This window comes from Heloderma suspectum, chromosome 11, assembly GCF_057233095.1.
Source record: "Heloderma suspectum isolate Gila_16-S chromosome 11, 16-S_ref, whole genome shotgun sequence".
Lineage (NCBI taxonomy): Eukaryota > Metazoa > Chordata > Lepidosauria > Squamata > Helodermatidae > Heloderma > Heloderma suspectum.
In genome coordinates, this window is record NC_139468.1 from 6,231,474 (window position 1) to 6,250,283 (window position 18,810).

Consider the following 18,810-nt stretch of genomic DNA (forward strand, 5'->3'; position numbering starts at 1 on the left):
GGAATATCTTGCAGGGTCTCAAGAATCAGACACAAGTGAAGTTGAACATCGTCAGCTGCCCTCCGGTCACCACCGTCCTTATAAAGCGACCCGACTTGAAATACCAGTTGGGTTTCAGCGTGCAGAACGGAATCGTAAGTTCGTCCTTTGTTTTAGTGTCAGTATGGTGTTCGGAGAGGGAAAGTCTATTTCCCCAGCAATAAAATGGGGTGGAGAAGCCTAGTTGTGCTTTCCTCTCACCTTGTCGACACATTCCAGAGGGGGAGTTGTGTTCGCCTGCTGGAGCAGAAACAACGTAGGCTACGTTGATGCATTATGATAAGCCAGAATTCCTGGCTTATCCTGGTTTACTGTGAATGAGCAGAATGCTAGTGTATGCAGCCTGTCCCATCCCCACTTCACATGGTGTGCAGAATCCCCAAATCCTACATTCATTTAAAAACACAACAACTTTCTACTGCATATTGTTGCAGAGCTATATTAAATAGTTGACAGCAAGAATTCCTCATGTAGCTTTCCACGCCCAGAATGTTGGATTCCCAGATTGGTTCTGAATTAGTTTCCCCCAAAGCAGGACAAGTTTAACTAGAATTTGGTACCATCTAGTGGCTATTAGGTATATTCACAATTGGGGAAAAATATCCGCAGTCTTGTGTGCCCGCTGCAGGAACTGCTAATGTGTGGCTTGCTAAGCGCTATTGAGGCCTTATTACAATAACCATAGGTCCCCTGCCCTGAGGAACATGCAGTCAACATTTTGACAGAGAGCAGAAGAAGAAGGATTACAGAAGGCTGAAGTCTGAAGTGCTAGAACAGCCTTCTCCAACCTGACGCTCTCCAGGTGCATTGGACTACTAGTCCCACAATCCCCACCAAACAGGCTGCCTGGGGTGATGGGAGTTGTAGTCCAGTAGAGCTGCCTTTAGTGCCATCATTTTGGCAGAAAGGTGGTGGTGGGGGACGACAAATAATAACATCTGGAGGGTTCCAGGTTGGGAAAGGTTGTGCTAGACAGTTGTCAGATTTGGATACATCCATCCATACTCTTTCAGTCAGGGCTGAAATCCTTTTGCACATACAAGAATGCCTGTTAGTTACTGTGTAGTTTCCATGTTGATATTTGTGGCATTTCTGCATTTTGTATTGTAATCTCATTCCATACCTTCCATGTTCCTGTAGATGGAGTGAGAGTGAGAAGTCAGTGAAGAGACTTGGAGCCAGTGAAGACAGAAGATTAGTTAGAGTAGGAAGGAATTAGGGATTTATTTATTTATTTATTGACAATTATCTATACCCTGCCTTTAAGGATGTAAATCTTTCCAAGGACACACACACACACATATACACACACACACACACAAGCACACTTTTTTCCCCTTTCTTTTTTGTCCAGTTTTTTTTTAGTATAAATACATGGATTTCTATAGCAATGAATACATATGAAATGCATATATATATATGAAAATACAATTTTCTAGCAATTATACATAAGCTTCAACAAAAGCAGACCAGATATCCAGATAAATATCCATTTGAAGGTGGTGTACTGCCTATATGCCACCTATTCAGTATTGTAAGCTCTTCAATCCATTGCGTTATAGGAAGTGCAAGTTTATCCTTTCAGTGTTGCAATATCAGTCTTGTAGCTGTCAAAAGGGCACTGAGAATCCATTTACACTGACAGTTCATTAATTTCCATGAAGCAGGTAGATTATTTAAAAGAACATATACCTCCGCTAATATTAAAGACTTTTCCAGTACAACATTTGTCTGTATAATAACCTACACACATGTAATACAGTAAACGGTATCAACACATAACAAGTTAGCAGGATCCTTCCCACAGGGCAGCTGGTGGTAGACATCTCTGTGTGGGGAGGGATGGTCCAGCTGGAGCAGGCCGTGAGGTGGTCTCTGCCTGCCTGCCTCTTTCTCCGGGGTCCTGATTAATGAGATAATGTCTGGCTTTGCTTGATTTCTTCCAGTGATAATTCACACATTCTTTGAGGACTACAAGCTGTATGTTGGTGTTCTCCAGGGCTGGTCCTACCATTAGGCAGGGTGAGGTGGTCGCCTCAGGTGGCAGATGCTGCGAGGTGGCAGCAAGGTGTTGGAGGAGAGCCGTGTGCCAAGCAGCCTGCCTTGCACCCCTAAGCTAGCCTGCTGCTTTGAGGTGTGGTGGAAGACGCCGTCCCATTGCCAGTGCAGAAGAAACAGTCCAGTCAGCTTCTGTACATGGAATGTACTGGGCACCATCTTGTCCTTCGACTCAGGCAACAACATGTCTTGGGCCAGTTCTGGTGGTCTTCTGCACATGATCATGATTCTGTGCAGGGAGAGAGCAAGCCATGCTTGCCAGCCCTGCCACCCTGTCCCTGCCAGCTGTCCCCACTCCTCAACACCATCCGCATGTTGGAGGGGCATGTCTGTAGAGGGGACCCTGCTCCCCACTCCCCATGATTTCAAACCGTTTGTGCAGGGGTCAAAATCAAGGGGGGAGCCTGTGCATAGAAAGGTGGATCCCCTCTACAGACATGCACCCCCAATGTCTGGGTGGCTGGGATGCAACAGTGGGGGCAGGGCAAGCAGACACGGGCCCCGCCTCCCCCATTGGGGCGGTGCCTCTCTCCTTGCGCATGATAACAGTTGCACTGAAGATCATCATTATTGTTATTATTTATGACATTTCCATACTGCCCCATAGCTGAAGCTCTCTGGGTGGGTTTCAAAGATTAAAAACCATTAAAAATACAGTATACAAAGTTTTAAAACTATTTACATAAAAACACACAGACAACACACATGCAGACAGCACATATCTGAAAACAACTTTAAGCAATCAACCCTAAGACAAATCCAGGACCTGATTAAAACTCATTGTACGCTGCCAAAATGCCTGAGAAAAGAGAAAGGTCTCAACCTGGTGCCAAAAGGATAATGTTGGCACCACACGAGCCACACTGGGGAGATCATTCCCTAATTGGGGGAGCCACCACCGAGAAGACTCTCTCCCTTGTTGCTGCCTTCTGAGCCTCCCTTGGAGGAGGCACTCAGAAGAGGGCCTTAGATGCTGAACGTAGTGTATGGGTCAGTTGATGTCAGGAGAGGCACTCTATCAGGAATTGCGGTCCTGAGCTATGTAAGGCTTTCTAAGTCAAAACCAGCACTGTGAATGATTCCCCAAATACATTTTTCAAGAGCTAGCAATGCTACAATGACTCCTAGGCTAGCTGAATTACTTGCATGGTTCTTTGGATCCTAGACTCACCAACCAGCACCCTCTCTTCGGCACCCTTCTATCCATGCGGTGATGTTGTCCCCGCTTTTATTGATCAGTGTAAAATGTAAATCCCCCCAAAGCAAACAAAAAGGGCCAGGTGGGGAGGAGAACAAGACTTGCAAATGGCACAAGGGGCTTGCAGAGGCATCTGTCTATGGCGTGATTGGGGGGGGGGTACATGAGCTGAATGATGAGGAGCTGCACAATCTGGGGATGAAGGTTGTCATTCCACGGCAGCCTTGGCAGTACCGTCACTGCATGGGAAGCGCACTCCAGGGCGATCACGTGAGTCATGGGAGACCTTGAGATCTCCCTGCAGGCCAGGATATCGGATTGTGGAGGCTGTAGTGCTGTTGACGACACAGATATAAATTCTTTTGTAACAGCAGCTCTCTTGTCAGACAGGCAGCAGGGATGCTCAGAGAAGAGATTTTCAGGTTGCCCACATCGCTGTGTCTTGCAAGGAACATTTGCGTCTCTGCCATCCGCCCCCTGTTGCAGAAATTTGGGGTGCCTTTTGGAATGCACCTCTAGTCCATGTGGATGGCCAAAGCGGCCCGAGAAGCCACAGGCTGTGCATGGCCAGCACTGCATGAGACCTGGGTCACTGGCTTGTCCTCGTCAGCATGTGCGTGGCATGAACCCACTGCCCAGGCGCACAAGAGTCCTCAGGGGAGATGCTGGTGATGTCTGCTGAGCATTTCAGGCTCTGAAATGAGCCTTGGGAGCTTGGTAATGTTTTATTTACTTATTTCATTTCCATGCTGCCCATTAGCCAAAGCTCTCTGGGCGGTTCTCAGAACAAAACTGGAAAGCATAAAATGCATAGTAAAACATAATGTAAAAACCTGAAGTTTAAAATGGATAAAACCCAAGTAAAAATCAAGATAAAAGCCAGCGGCAGTGCAAAGCACTAAAAACACATTAACGTTTTTTTTAAAACTGAAGGACTAAAGAGCCTGGGAAAATAACAAGGTCTCTACTGCAAAATAGGTGCCAGGCCAGCCACGCAGGGCCCCCTCCTTAGTAGCCACCCACCTCACCTCATTCTGTGGGGGCACCCAGAGACGGGCCTCCAAAGATGATCTTAGGGTCTGGGCTGGTATATATGGGAGGAGATAATCCTTCAGGTAACCTCACCCCAAGCTGTTTAAGGCTCTGTAGGTTACTACCAGCACTTTGAATTGGGGCCAGAAATGGACCAGCAGCCAGTGCAGATCATAAAGCACTGGGCCCCATCTACATGGCACCGCTTTGGCTCCCCACCCCATCGCAACTGCGCAGCAATGCGGCTTCAAGTCGGCTTGCCCTGCGATACACTCGCGATGTGCTGTGCCCTTCCCTAAGAGACTCGCCGTGCCCTCTCTCTTTTTTTGCCATTATACGGAAATGCGCAGCTGTGCAGTCCCGTGAGTGTGGGGGTGCGACACTTCAGTGGCTGTTGTATATTTGAGGGGCTCTGCTGTGTCTTTCTGACCCTGTTTTAGGTAAAAATTGGGTGTTTTGTGCTCCATCATTTCCGCACCATCGGCTTGTCAGTTCTCCAGCCTGAGACTTTCGCGATGGATCGCACTTCCAAGCATGAGCGCTACATGCCTAGCCATCGCTCCGAAATGGTGGCCGGAGCAATGTTATTCCTCCCCCAAGACCCCCCCCCAGCCCTTGGGTTCTGAGTCCAAAAGCAACTGTTGCGAATATATGAAGCTTCAAATATGTGCAAAAGTGTGATTAAATAATGAAAATGCTCCTCTGTGCCTCTGTAACTGCACAGCTGCAAAGGGATGGGGGGGCAAAGGGGCATCACAGAGTGACACAGGCACTACGCACGCCTACAACATGCCCATTGTAAGATGCGAGGTCAGTTCGGGGAAGGAACAGATGGCCCGCGACCACGGGGGAATGCGCAGCAAACCCCCAAAATCGCAGTAAAATGACTCCTCGGAACACCGCATTTTCCGGGCGTAAACCACGGATGGCTGCAAAGTCACGACTGTGTCATCTATCACGAGGGACCTCGACTTGCACCTGCCCTGGAGTAAAAGCCCGGTGTGGATGGGGCCCTGGTGTAATATGATGAAATTGACCACTCCTTGTTAACAACTTCGCTGCCCTAATTTGGACCTGCTGAAGCTTCTGGACCATTTTCAAAGGCAGCCCCATGTGCAGCGCATTGCAGTGATCCAAACATGAGGTTATCAGAACATGGATAACTGTAACTTGGCTACACTCCCCTCAAAGGATCGTATAGAAGCTCCTGAATTTTGGTTCCTGGTTTACTTTCAAACCAGCTAGCTCTGAAGTGGCAAATTACCACTAAAGTTCTTTGGAGTGAGATAGTCTTCCATTGTGGGTTGTTCTCCTGCCCTCCAAGCTATTTTCAGGGCTGCACCCTCTTTACATTTCCACATTGAAATCAGTGCAGGCATTAATGTCTCCATTGACTTTAACAGGGAATTTGGACTGGATTGGAAATAAATTGTGCTATTTACCGATTTATTGGGGGGTGGGGTAGCTTGACTTATTTTTTAGCCGATCCAATGTGATCCATCAGGGAGCTCGACGATCATGCACCAACACTGGATTTTTACATGATAAATCTACAAATAAATCCACATGGATGCCTTTCTTCCACTCACGTGGAGTCTCTTCTTAAAATCAAGCCTCTTATCAACTGAAGCGTGCTGGCCCATTTTGCCAGAAAGAGACCCTGGAACAGTGGCACTGTCCCTATCTGAATTTGCAAATTGCTCGATCTGGTGGACCGTCCAACTTTGTGACCATGTGCTGTCTTACTGTAAACGTTTGACCCAGAAATCACAAGTTGTTATTGATCTCCTTGAAGCCGGTGACAAGACTTTAAGACCCACAGCCTGGCAGCAGCTGGGGCAGGAAGAGAGAAAGATTTGGGGCATTTCTGGCTGGATAGCCAGCTGTGTTTGTCTTGTGTTTGTGAACTGTGTTTGGATCCCACTTCCTCAGGCTTGAATGGATGAGTTGGTACTTGGTGTCCCCAGCTGCTGCTTTTGTATTGCGACCTCGAGCTGACCTGAAAATAACTCAGGAGTGCTGGTGCCCATTCTAAGGAACAGGTGCTGCCCTGATGCAGACATTTCATGCATGTTCTTCCCACCCACGACCTGTGTTGAGTAGAAGTTAATTTTTTTTTTGCTAAACCTAGGAACCCAGAAGACAGATATTCTAGACAACCAGCTTGCAGGGATGGAGAGCTGGAGGCTGCATTCAGACCTGATACTAAACCATAGAAACGTTGAACTTCCACACTAATTCCTCTCTTTCCTCCATGCCAGGGGGGTGGGGGGAACAAGACGCTTCCAGTCTTGTGTTACAGCAGAACCATAGCTGGCCATTTCAGCAGAAGCTGGCAAACGCTGGTTTGAGCAAACCAGTTTGCTTGCAGATCCCAAACCATGGTTTTGAGCTGTGGGTCACACAAACCATTGTTTACTGGCTTTAGACAAAATAGCAAACTGTGATTTGCTGTAAACTAGGAGTGAGAGTTTCTAGTTTCCCCTCACGTGTGAAAGAAAGGGGAAGAATATGAGGGAACGTGCCGAGGGGCCCTAGAGAAGGGTCAGCAGCTCAGTGGCAGAGTGTATTTTTATGTGTTTTTATGTACTTGCAAAAGCCAGGAATACGTATAGCTTTTTAAAACAGAGGTAGATGACTGTTAGAGGGCCCCCTCCATGTGTGTATGTGTGTGTGCAGAGACCTATTCCCATAGCAACCATTTGTGTTCTCTTCTACCACCGACTCTCTGAGGTAGCAAAGTGACACAGTGAACTGTCACTGTTGCATGAAGTCAGGCATCATGTTTTTAGAGCCATGGGGGTTGTTTGGAAGCACGCTTACTGCGTGTAGTCCAAACTGATGACGGATGGATCAGTTTATTCCAGTTGGTGACAATTTTGCATGTCATTAGCCTGTTCCATCCAGTTTCTACATCTGTCAGTGATTTCTTTTTAATGCCTGCACAAAAATGTGATTAATTTTTGTACGCCGTTTTCCCTAGCATACCCATTTTGTGCACAATTTCCCCCAATATATGCATTTTTGTACTCAACGTTTCCTACTATACACAGTGACCCAGTGTGGTGTAGTGGTTAGAGCGTTGGATTGGGACTCAGGAGATCCGGATTCTAGTCCCCATTCAGCCATGAAGCTCACTGGGTGATTTAGTCACTGAATCTCAGCCTAACCTACCTCACAGCGTTGTTGTGAGGATAAAATGGAGAGGAGGGCCATGTAAACTGCCTTGGGTTCCTTACAAGAGGAAAAATGGTGGGATACAAAGGTAATAAATAAATAATGTTATGTATGCAACTTTCCCTAATACATGCCTTCTTGTATGCACTTTCTGAGCTGAGAACTGTATCCCAAAAATCAGAGAAGTGTGCTTTCCAAGGGACAATAGTCTTCAGTTCCGGATATTAGTCTGGAAAATACAAATTAGGTTGGTCCACTTACGAATGTGGACCATATTAAATTCTCCCCCATCCTTAGAATGCACTAAGAATTAGAATAAATTCTCCCTCCCCTCCCCACTTTGTTTTTCTGCCTGGGATAAACTCTGAATAAACCAGTACAACTTTTTGGATTGATTTGAATGGGCCAAGGCTGCCGATTGGCACTTGGGACATCAGCACAGCCTGTCTGCCCCTGGCCAAATCTGCTTGTATTAGTGCCTGATTTGTGTAGCATTTTTTATAGCTATATCAAATAATCTCTAGGTAAGGAGACCAAGGTTAAAAGCTTGTGACCTTCCTGTTACTTCTGCACACAACAATCTTTTTTTTTTTTCCTGTTTAATTGAATGTATCTCTTGGCAGATCTGCAGTCTGATGAGAGGTGGGATAGCGGAGAGAGGTGGGGTCCGGGTTGGCCATCGCATCATTGAGATCAATGGTCAAAGTGTTGTTGCCACTGCCCACGAGAAGATAGTGCAAGCTTTGTCAAACTCTGTGGGAGAGGTGAGTCTTCCTGAGTGGAGTCTTTTATCCATAATAAAGGATCTGCAGTAGATTTTAGATTCCCTTTGTTGGAGAAAGAAAATAATAATAATTCATGGTCAGTAGCTAAGTCCAAAATGGTGGCCTTGCCTGCATTTTACTTGGAGCTCCTCAGAAAGGTTGTAGAGTATTTCTGAATTTTTGAGATGCACATTATCTGACTTTTGTGTTCACAAACATGAAACGTAGGCCCATCTTCTGTCTCTGTATGTTCTACCGATTTGATAAATTGACATTCAGATAGCTGAATGAAGCAGGCTTGTAAAACGGGCATGAAACACGTGAAGTCCATTCATCAGTGCCTAGGCAGGAATGAGTAAGTGAGAATCACGAGATAAGGGCATTAAGAAGAGTCATGCTGGATCAGAACAAAGACCTGTCTAGTTGAGCGTTCTGTTCACACAGTGGCCAACCAACTGCCCCAATAAGAAGCCCATAAGTAGGACATGAGTGCGACAGCACCCTCCTGCCCATGTTCTCAGCAAGAGGCATACTGCCTATGATAATGGAGGTAGTATATAGTCATTGTGACAATAAGGGTTATCCTCCATGAAAGGTAGGATGTGGGAGATGAGGAAAGTTTTTTTTTTTTTTTTAATCTGGGGTCCACCTCAGCACTGCTTCTCTGAAAATAGAAAACCCCAAGAGTTTGGATCATACAAACCTTAGGGCAAGAGTGGCCAACCTGTGGTCCTCCAGATGTTTTGGCCCACAATTCCAATGGGAGGGTGCTGTTGCACTTGTGTCCTGCTTGTGGGTTCTTGGTTGACGGTTGGCCACTGTGTGAACAGAATACTGGACTAGATGGACACTTGGTCTGATCCAGCAGGGCTCTTTTTATGTTCTTATGATCCTTCACCATTGGCTATGCTGGCTAGGGCCCCCATAATTTGTGCAGCTGTATTCAGTGGGCAACTTTCAAACTGTATATTGAAATTACAAACTATTAGGCAGAGCCTTAATCCAAGCCCATCTGCTGTGACTTTCACCTGATCTAAATTGTCATTCATTCTCTCATAACCCACTTGACAGATCCATATGAAGACCATGCCGGCAGCAATGTTCAGGCTGCTAACTGGACAAGAGACGCCGCTGTACATCTAACACAAGGCTGCATCTCTCATCAAAAGGACTATATGATCCCAGCCATGTGAGAAACCTTCAAGAGGAATTTTGTATATTGTAGGAAAGGGTTTAAACCGAGTCCTGGATATTCTGGAAACTCAATGGATTCAGCTTCTTTGCCTTTTTTTTCCTTAGGTTCTCTCTTTTTAAAAAATTTTGTTGCCAAAAGATGAAGCTGTTACTATGGACGAAAACCACTGACGCCATCTTTCTAATACATAGAAGTATTTTGCAACGTCATCCACAAAACCCCTTTTCTTGCGCAAGCTTTACAAGCATAGGGCGAAATCCACCACCAGCGTTCCCACTGCGCAAACTCCACTGTCATGTTGCTTGGGCCCCATTTGTGGCAGTGGGGCCTGTGTAAACTTCATTCCTAGTGGGTCATGCTTGTAATATGTATTTAAACATGATTGTGGCATGTCCATCCTGTGTCTACCACATCTGCCACTTTTAAACCAGAATGGCAAATGCAAAGGTGCGAATGAGTCTGCGAAAACAGACACTTTAAAATCACGGATGCCCAAAACCTGCACATTTGACTGCAAAATTTAAACAGCTGAACAAGGGCAGATCATTGAAATGACCAAGAATGTATGCAATTTTAAGTCGGGGGGAGGGGGGATGCTAATCAAAAGAAAAACTACTGTTGTTATTGGTATTCTTATTGACAAGTGTAATTAACGTGAGTTTTGATGAGATGTGACTTAAGTGTGAAACAGGAACAAGGGGATTTGGTGGGGTGGAATGATAGGGGGAGGAAAAGGTTTTTAAAAAAATACAGAATAAAAGAATTGCCATAATACGAATGCTGAATATTTATTTAGATGAAGTCAATTTATGTTTTGGAGCTTGACGGTTTTTAACGACAGAAATGGTTCCTACAGATTTGGCGCTGGGGACACCGTCCACATTTTAAGATGACACAACCTTCCATATCACCCTTTGGTTGAACACAAGTTCACTATGGGAAAGCCATGCTTGGATAGTAATTTTTTATACAAAAAGTTTAATCCTTTTTTGTTTTGTTTTTTTGTTTCTGAGCCAACTGTGATCTGAATGTAACCAGTGGCTGTGAATGGGAAGCCACTGCCATCAACAGTATTAGAATTTGTGGCGATGATAAACCAAGTACTAGTAATGTGGTGTTCATTATGAGATAAATGTCAACTGATGTGATTTTTTTGTCTTGATTTTTTTTCTCTTCCCCCACCCCCCTCTCTACCTTTGGCCAAGACCTTGAAGAAAAATACACTGTGACTAAAGACGCCTTACCATGCAGTAACAAACAGCTTTAGGATTACTGTACTTCAAGGAGTAACACCGTAGATCTCTGTTGCATGCAGGTGACCCTAGGCGAGAATTAATCTAGACTCACTAATAAATTTGGAGTAATAAACACTGTGGTTTCTCTTGTTTGTTTTGCAGACCGCTGGGCAATAGAGGTGGGACCAGTACCGCCTAGCACTGCTGCTGTGTGACTGCTGTCTCTTGCAGCGGGAATCATGTAAGACTGCCATGCAAAATGCCTTTGAAACAGAGGTTGTGCAGTAGCAGCACTAGGTAGATTGAGACTAAGTAAGGGTGGTTGCAAACTACATTGAAGAGAACATAACTGCTCGCTTATTTATCCTACCACCCAGGAATTGGTATTGCAGACTTATAAGGAGCGCATGTTTTTCATAGTCTAAACTCTTTGGCTTCCACTGGAGGTCACTGTAGCTTCACACTCACAGAGCTGAAATGCATTTTTCCTGAAGATGGACACTTTTGATGGGTTTCTGAACTGCAGTTCCTCTTTACAGATCCTTGGGGTCCCTGCAGTAGAGTAGTTGACAAAAGAGCAAGGAATGAGAGGTATCAATGAAGGCGCTATCTTCCATTGACTGGATAAGGCGCTATCTTCTGTTATTGCAACAAGGAGTATACAAGAGTTCGTTACACAGATTATGTTTTTCCAGCCAGCATGAAAAAGTGCCTAAAAGCTCACACAGACATGTCTGCTTTTTCTGACACATTTCCTCCAGGAAGAATGGTGGTGGATAGAAAAAAATCTGTAAGTTTGTTGTTGTTGTCCTTATTGTCATTGCAGGGAGCCACAATTCAGCACTGAGATTTAAGCACACTTAGGCCTATTGATTTCAATGGCTAAGCTGAGTACACTTGAATCTGTATGCTAGATCATGGCTCACGTTTCCTCTATACCCATAGCTTCCAAACTGTGGGCCATTCACTTTAAGGTGCCACAAGAGATGGCTGTTAAAAAAAAGAGAAAAAAAAGAATTAGAAAATAAGAGAACATAAGACGCGCCCTGTCGGATAAACCAAATGTCCATCTGATGACTCAGCATCCTACTTCCAACAATTGACAGGCAGATGCTTCTAGGAAGCCCCTGTTGTTTGCCCCCTCCCCCGAAGTGCACACACAGGGCTAGAAGTCAATAGTGTTGCCTCTGCTTTTGTTCACTAGCAAGTGATATTCAGAGGTAAACTGCTTCTGAACATGGAGGTCCTATCTTGCCATTATGGCTAATAGCCACTGATATAATTCCCCCCTTCCATGATTTTATGTAATCCCCCTTTAAAGCCACCTCAGCTTCTTGTGGTGCCGGAAGCGCTACATGGCAGCCTTTCTCCCCGATGAGAAAAGGCCACAACAGCTCAGAGAGTTTAGCTTGGAGAGCAGGTGAGTAAGGGGAGACATGATCAAGGTACACAGCATTATGCCTGGGGTGAAGAATGTGGAGAGGGAGACATTTTTCTCCCCCTCTCATAATACTAGAACCCACAGGGGTCATCCCATGAAGTTGATGGGTGGGCGATTCAGGACGGATAAAAGGAAGGGCTTCTTCACACAGCACAGAGTTAAACTATGGGATTCGCTACCACAGGATGTAGTGATGGCCACCAATATGGATGGCTTTAAAGGGGGGTTAAACAAATTCAAGGAGGAGAAGGCTATCAATGGCTAGTAGTCCTGATGGCTATATGCTACCTCCAGTATAAGAGGTGGTGAGCCTATGCACACCAGTTGCTGGGAAACATGGGTGGGAGGTTGTTGTTGCACTCATGTGAGTGAGTGTTTCTCACTCACATGAGAGTGAGAGCTTCGACTCTTGACAGCTTCGGCTATTGGGCAGTATAGATATTAAATAAATAAAAAAAATAAGTATGTCCTGCTTGTGGGTTCTTGCTGGACAGCTGTTTGGCCACTGTGTGAACAGAATGCTGGACTAGATGGACCCTTGGTCTGATCTAGCAGGGCTTTTCTTAATGTTGTTATGACTCCGAATAAGAGAGTCAAAATAAAAAGAGGCAAAGCTTCAAAGTGATGCTCAAAACTGGAAGCGTTTTATTGGAAGATGCAACATGCCCAGTGAATCCCTGCATGTGCTTCCATACCTCCCCATCCACCACTGCTGTATATTGCAAGGCTGCAATGCAGCATGGACAGGGGAGGAAGTATTCCCATGTTGCCTAGGCAACACACACTCCTCTTCCTTCCTATCCCCTTCTCCCACCTCAATGGGCAAAGGTTGGTCATCTTTGTGGGACCTGCCCCTGCTCAATGAAGGCAGAGGGGGAGGGAGTCCTGCTTTGTAACCCAGAAATGAGATGGCAAAGTTACAGTTGTGTTTTGGCTCAGCGGTATTTTGCACCTACTTTGTTTGTGAGTACAGTCAACTCATCAGAGGTGATTAAAAATCTGCATTTAAAGGTAGCCAGATGGCTCAGGAATAACTGACCACCGATGCCTCGGATTGCAGCCTAGAATCCCTTCCAATGTTGCCTCTGTGGCACTGAAAAGGCAACTCTAGAAGCCAACTAGCCAAGTTTGGAGCTCCTCCCACAAGCCAATGCCACTCTGCCTAGAACCTGGAACAACAGTGGCCCAGGAAGGGGCTGCACTGTGAAACTCTAACCTGCCTTTCTGCTTGAACAGCTTCAAGGCAGCTTAGAAAAGCAACTGAAATAATGTGAAATCATCAAGAATCGGTAAGATGAAACCAACAAAACAGGAATTAAGGGTGCGGGATCATTACAAACTACAAGGCAGACGCAGCTAAAAAAAAGTTGACATTAAAGGCTCAGGAGTCTTCACTTGGCATGGGGTGGTGTTGGTGGGACACCACAGAAAAGGCCCTGTTTCCAAAAGCACCCAGAGAAGGGCCTCAGATTATGGTCTTACTGAAAAATCTTAACGGAGTTTCTGTCCTGGAAACATATCCCACCAAACCAGGCAACTTGCATGCACTTGCGCAAGAGGGTTCCAGTAGAAATTACGGTGTGGAAGGGAGGGAAGATGCCTTAATAACTCCTACACTGCAAAGGTAACATCAGAAAGGGTCACACATGAATAGTAGGTTCCCTTATTAGAACTTGGAGCAAAAATCAACCTGTAGATCTTTTCCTAGAATGCTCTTTTAAAAGGGACTGTGGGAAAAGCATGAAAATCATACCAAAAAATGGGACATAGTCAATAAACATATCCCTCCCACCATCCCAAGAAATCCAACAGAAAATCCATCCACTGATTGCACAAAATCATTTCTGGAAGATGCCATGTCCAGAAATACTTTTTATTATTATTATTATTTTTATTATTACTATTATTATTAAAACACTGTTCAGAATTAGTTAAAAACACTTTTGAGGTACAGTGAATAAAATACAACTTCTACGTTGTACAGCGGGGTCATTGCAGCTTGGCAATAGTGGTTCCTTCCCACCTCTCTTCCCCAAGCAGATCCATCAGAACTTTAAAAAACACATTCCTTGGTATAGGAAAAAGCATCTGTGTTACACGTTTGCTTGTTTGGTCTGGGTTTTTTGTTTGTTTGGTTTTTAATAATAAACCATTTGTTTATTGTTTAAAAGGTGTCGCTTGAATATGCATTCTTGAAAACTGGATCCAAAGATCCAAACTGGGACTCAAAAGGAAGACTCTTTAGGGGTGTTGGATTTGATTTTGCCTTTTTAAAGCCATCCGTTGGTGGTGAGTCTCCACGAGTTGCCTAGTTGGTGGTGAGTCTCCACGAGTTGCCTAGTTGGTGGTGAGTCTCCACGAGTTGGTGGTGAGTCTCCACGAGTTTCCTAGTTCCTCAAGGTCTCTTTAGTGGGCTGTGTATTCCTTGGTGGAGCCATGGCTCATTGTCAAAGGATGGTCTCTCGGCAGACACCGATTAAACTGTGGGGCCTTCCCCTCTCTAAGCTGCGGCTGACGTGGGCCCTGCGTAAGAAGGCAACGGGGGAGCTCAGGGCCCCACAGCTCTGCAGGTGGAGGTCTTCCTGGAGCCGCTTTCTTGAGGTATCCACATTCTGCTGGGAGCTCGTAATCACCTGTGGAAAAAGAGGACAGGATGAAGGTGGGCTGCTCTTTGGGCCTCCCTGGCAAGCAGGATGGCTGGGCGGGCAGCACTTCAGAGCAGAGGTGGGCAGACATCCAGACTGCATAGCCTGGCCGCCTATGCATTGCCAAAAGGAGGAGAAAGGAGGACACCAGTTTGCATGACATTTGCATAGGCACCTCTGTATGTATAGGTGCACATTCAGAGATCATCGCTATCATTTAAACAGAAGTACAAGACATCTCCCCATAGTGGGGAAGATGGACTAGGGCTGAGTTCACACGTACCAGGCAGCTGTGGTGAACTAACCCAGGAGTGGCTGTGCACACGTGGGAGCGAGTGAGTGTGCTTCCCCCAGCATGCTTGTTGCTTCCGCTTTCAGTTAAAAGGTTGCTCTGCTCGTAGGTTGTTTGCATGACATCCGAAGCCGGACGCTCTGGGTTGTTTAGGAGTTAAACTATGCAGAGTGAACCCAGCCACAGATCCTAGGTGCCGGCTCCATCTGATGGGCAACTGCAAGGCCCCTGTGCTGCCTCCTTGCGGTTCTTTGATTTTAAACCAGACTTGGACTGGACATCCCATCAAAGAGAGGATGCTTTCCAACAGAGGCCCTGTCCTCTGCCATCTCTCCAAAACAGAGGACTCTCTTCGGTAAAGCAGGACACCTGGCCACCCCAGGCTTGCATGATCTAATCTGTGTTTTTGGGGTGACCTGCATATGCAAGTAGAAATCTACTTCTGAGTTACTAGGGATCAGGGGTTTGAACACCAAACTCAAAAACGAGCCAGCAGAGCCACACAAAGACCTGGCCCAAGGCGACCGATGAATGCTCCTATTTTACAGGCGAGGAACGTTCAGACTGAAGGGCATGAAATTAAGATGAGGCCAGCCAGGGCAGAGATCTCTGAGCTGTGGGGAGGGAGCGTAGCTCAGTGGCAGAGCCCCTGCTTTGCATGCAGAAGGTCCCAGGTTCAATCCTGGCATCTTTAGGCAGGGCTAGGAAAGAATCCTGCCTGAAACCCTGGAGAGCTGCTACCAGTCAGTGTGGAAAATACTAAACCAGGTGGACCAAGGAACTGACTTGGTACCTAACTAACAGATTTTTATCTGGCCTTTCAGGGTGCATTGCCTTCACAAGGTGGCTTCCAATATTTAATCTTTGTAAACCGCCCAGAGGGCTCCAGCTCTTGGGCAGTATAGAAATGTAAATAATAATAATAATAATAATAATAATAATAATAGTGGTAGTAGTGAACCGCCCAGAGAGTTTTGGCTATTCAGTAGTACAGAAATGAAATAAAAATAAATATAAAACACAAACATATAGTTACAGTCAATGTATACAATTACAATTAAACACACTATGCAGCAGCAGCAATAAATGATATTTAAGCACCAAATGAGTGGAAAAAAGGTGTCTTCAGACTGTTGGCTTTTTAAAGCTGGCGGTGAGGAGGCCTCCCCTCCCTGGGGAGGGAGTTCCAAAGGTGGGGGCCACCACTGAGAAAGCTCTATCCCTAGGACCCGCCAGCCAAATCGCTCTTGCTGTTGTTAAACTTTTGGGTGTCAGAAACCCAACCACCGTTCAAAATGGCTTCCAACAACAACAACAACAACAACACACACACACACAACTGTATAAACGGAAAAAACAGCAACTGAAAGTTAAAAAACCCTAATCCTGTAGAACCAGAATCATGTGGCAAACACACAACCAGTTCTGCCTAACGCTACCGTGTTGATGGCTGTGGTGACATTTGAACCAGGGTTGCAATGCTCTCGTTCTTAACTATGACATGACACCCTCTCTGTGTTCTTGTGCAGCCCCTGCTCATGCAATGGAGCTTGCTCAAGAAAATGTTCCAGGGGACTTGCTTTCTTGAAAACAAGGCATTGACATTTGGGCCAGAGTCAAATCCAGCAATGTGCTGTGGAGGATATGTGTGCGCCCCTGGGGAAAAAAATTGAAGGCAGGGAACTTCACATTTGATGTAAATGTAACCCACAAAGAGGCTGCTTGAACTGCATGTCCTTTTATATCAGGGGAGGTGAACTTCTTTCAGCCTGGGGGCTTTCAGTGTCCATATTTCAGTGGTGGGTGGGGCCAACGATAAAAGGGGTGTGGCCAAAGGCAAAACGAGTGAGGCCAAAAATACAAAAAAATGCCAGCATATTTTAGCTTAATGCTTTTACAGCCAGGAATTAAGCCTTAGGAGAGGCATTTCAATGTTTAACAATGGGTGTGTGTGTGTGTGTGTGCGCACGCATGTGTGTGAACGGCATGATCAGTGGTTGGAGGAAAGAGGGTGGGGCCAATGGAAGGAGCTGTGGCCATTTGGGAAGCCCCAGGCAGGCTGGATATGGCCCTGGGCCTGATGTTCTGCACCCCTGTTTTACATCATCCCCTCCCCTCCCCTCCCCACCCTGCCAAACCTTCAGCTCTGCCTCTGGGAAGAGCTGCAGGTTGTCCAGGTGAAGGGATGCTCCATGCTCTAAGGACCGTAATAGAAGGTGCAACCTGGCTGTGGTTGATAGGCAGCATGCCTTCGGGGGGGGGGTATTCTCCCCTATGGCCACTGTGGAACCTTTGAAGAACAGCAGCTGGAACATTTTCCACCACTGCAGTGACACCTAAGGCCTGGGGCACGGACATTTTCCATCATCGGAAAAGACTTCATTGGCCCTGTCATCTTTGCTTTTTTTAAAAGACAGAGAATCTGATTATGTGTTAATTTTGCTTATTGTTAGCTGCCTTAGAGGCATGTTGTCAGGCAGAATGAATGGCTATAAATATCTTAAATTCTACACACACACACACACACACACACACACACGGTAAAAAGCACAGAACTTGACATTTCAAGTACAAAAAACTCCTGCAAAACAGCCCGCCACTTCTGCTCACATTTCCAGCTCTGCATTATGCAATCGTTTCAAGGGAAAAGACACACACACGAGGGTCATGAACAGATCTGTGGTGCGCCTGTGAACTTTTGGTGGCTATCCACGTAGACATGACTAAAAGAGCAACTGTCTTTGAAATTGTTCTTTTGATTCAAGGCTGCTGCATGACTCCTTGGATCACGGGCGTTTCTGCTTGTTAACTCCCCCGCCCCCGCCACTCTGCAATAACCTTGCACCATGGGTTTCTAGCAGAGGTGTGGTGAATTTGGAGGGGCCCGTAGGTAAGAGCACCTGCTTTGCATGCAGAAGATACCAGGTTTGATCCCTGGCTTCTCCAGGTAGGGCTGGAAAAACTCTCGCCTGAAACCCTGGAGAACTGCTGCAACTTAGAGTTGACAATATTGGGCTAGATGGACCACGTCTCTGACGCGGTATGAGGCATATTCCTATATTCTTATGAATTCACCGAGTATTTTGCTAACATGTGGGCCTCCGTGATGAGATATGAGGACTTTTGGGTTTCTAGACTTTTAGAGCCAAGGAGTGATAGCAAAGCAATACACATGCAGGCAGCCACAGATCCTTGTATCCTAAGAGACAGCTAGTTATGGGGTTGTTGTTTTTGCTGTTGCTGCAATCAATAGAGATATCTGCCAGTGTGAGCAAGATACCTTTCTAAGTTCTACAAGGTACTAAACATTACTGAAAGAACTGGGCATGTTTAGCCTTGAGAAGAGAAGACTGAGGGGAGATAGGATGGTGCTCTTCAAGTACTTGAAAGGTTGTCCCAGAGAGGAAGGCCAGGCTCTCTTCTCGATCATCCCAGAGTGCAGGACACGGGAGAATGGGCTCAAGTGACAGGAAGCCAGATGCCGGCTGAACATCAGGAAAAACTTCCTGACTGTTAGAGCAATTTGACAATGGAACCAATGACCTAGGGAGGTGGCGGGCTCTCCCACACTGGAGGCATTTGAGACGAGGCTGGACAGCCGTCTGTCAGGGATGCTCTGACTTGGATTCCTGCATTGAGCAGCGGGTTGGACTCTATGGTCTTGTAGGCCCCTTTGAACCCTACTATTCTATGATTCTATGAGGGAGAGGTGGTCTCCAGTTTTCTAGAATGCG

At 46.0% G+C, this 18,810-nt stretch overlaps 2 protein-coding genes across 2 annotated transcripts in view; one reads left to right on the forward strand and one right to left on the reverse strand.

Annotated features, from left to right (window-relative positions):
- The window catches only part of APBA2 (amyloid beta precursor protein binding family A member 2), a 158,727-nt gene extending 147,898 nt beyond the window's left edge, over nt 1-10,829 (forward strand). The window contains exons 10-12 of the mRNA XM_084816400.1: nt 15-134; nt 8,128-8,268; nt 9,340-10,829. Coding sequence (XP_084672526.1) covers nt 15-134; nt 8,128-8,268; nt 9,340-9,411 — 333 coding nt within the window. The 3' untranslated portion in view covers nt 9,412-10,829. The remainder of the gene's footprint in view (nt 1-14; nt 135-8,127; nt 8,269-9,339) is intronic.
- Nucleotides 10,830-13,971: 3,142 nt separating this feature from the next.
- The window catches only part of ENTREP2 (endosomal transmembrane epsin interactor 2), a 205,007-nt gene continuing 200,168 nt past the window's right edge, over nt 13,972-18,810 (reverse strand). Inside the window, exon 10 of the mRNA XM_084816401.1 lies at nt 13,972-14,772. Within this exon, the coding sequence (XP_084672527.1) occupies nt 14,587-14,772 (186 nt within the window). The 3' untranslated portion in view covers nt 13,972-14,586. The remainder of the gene's footprint in view (nt 14,773-18,810) is intronic.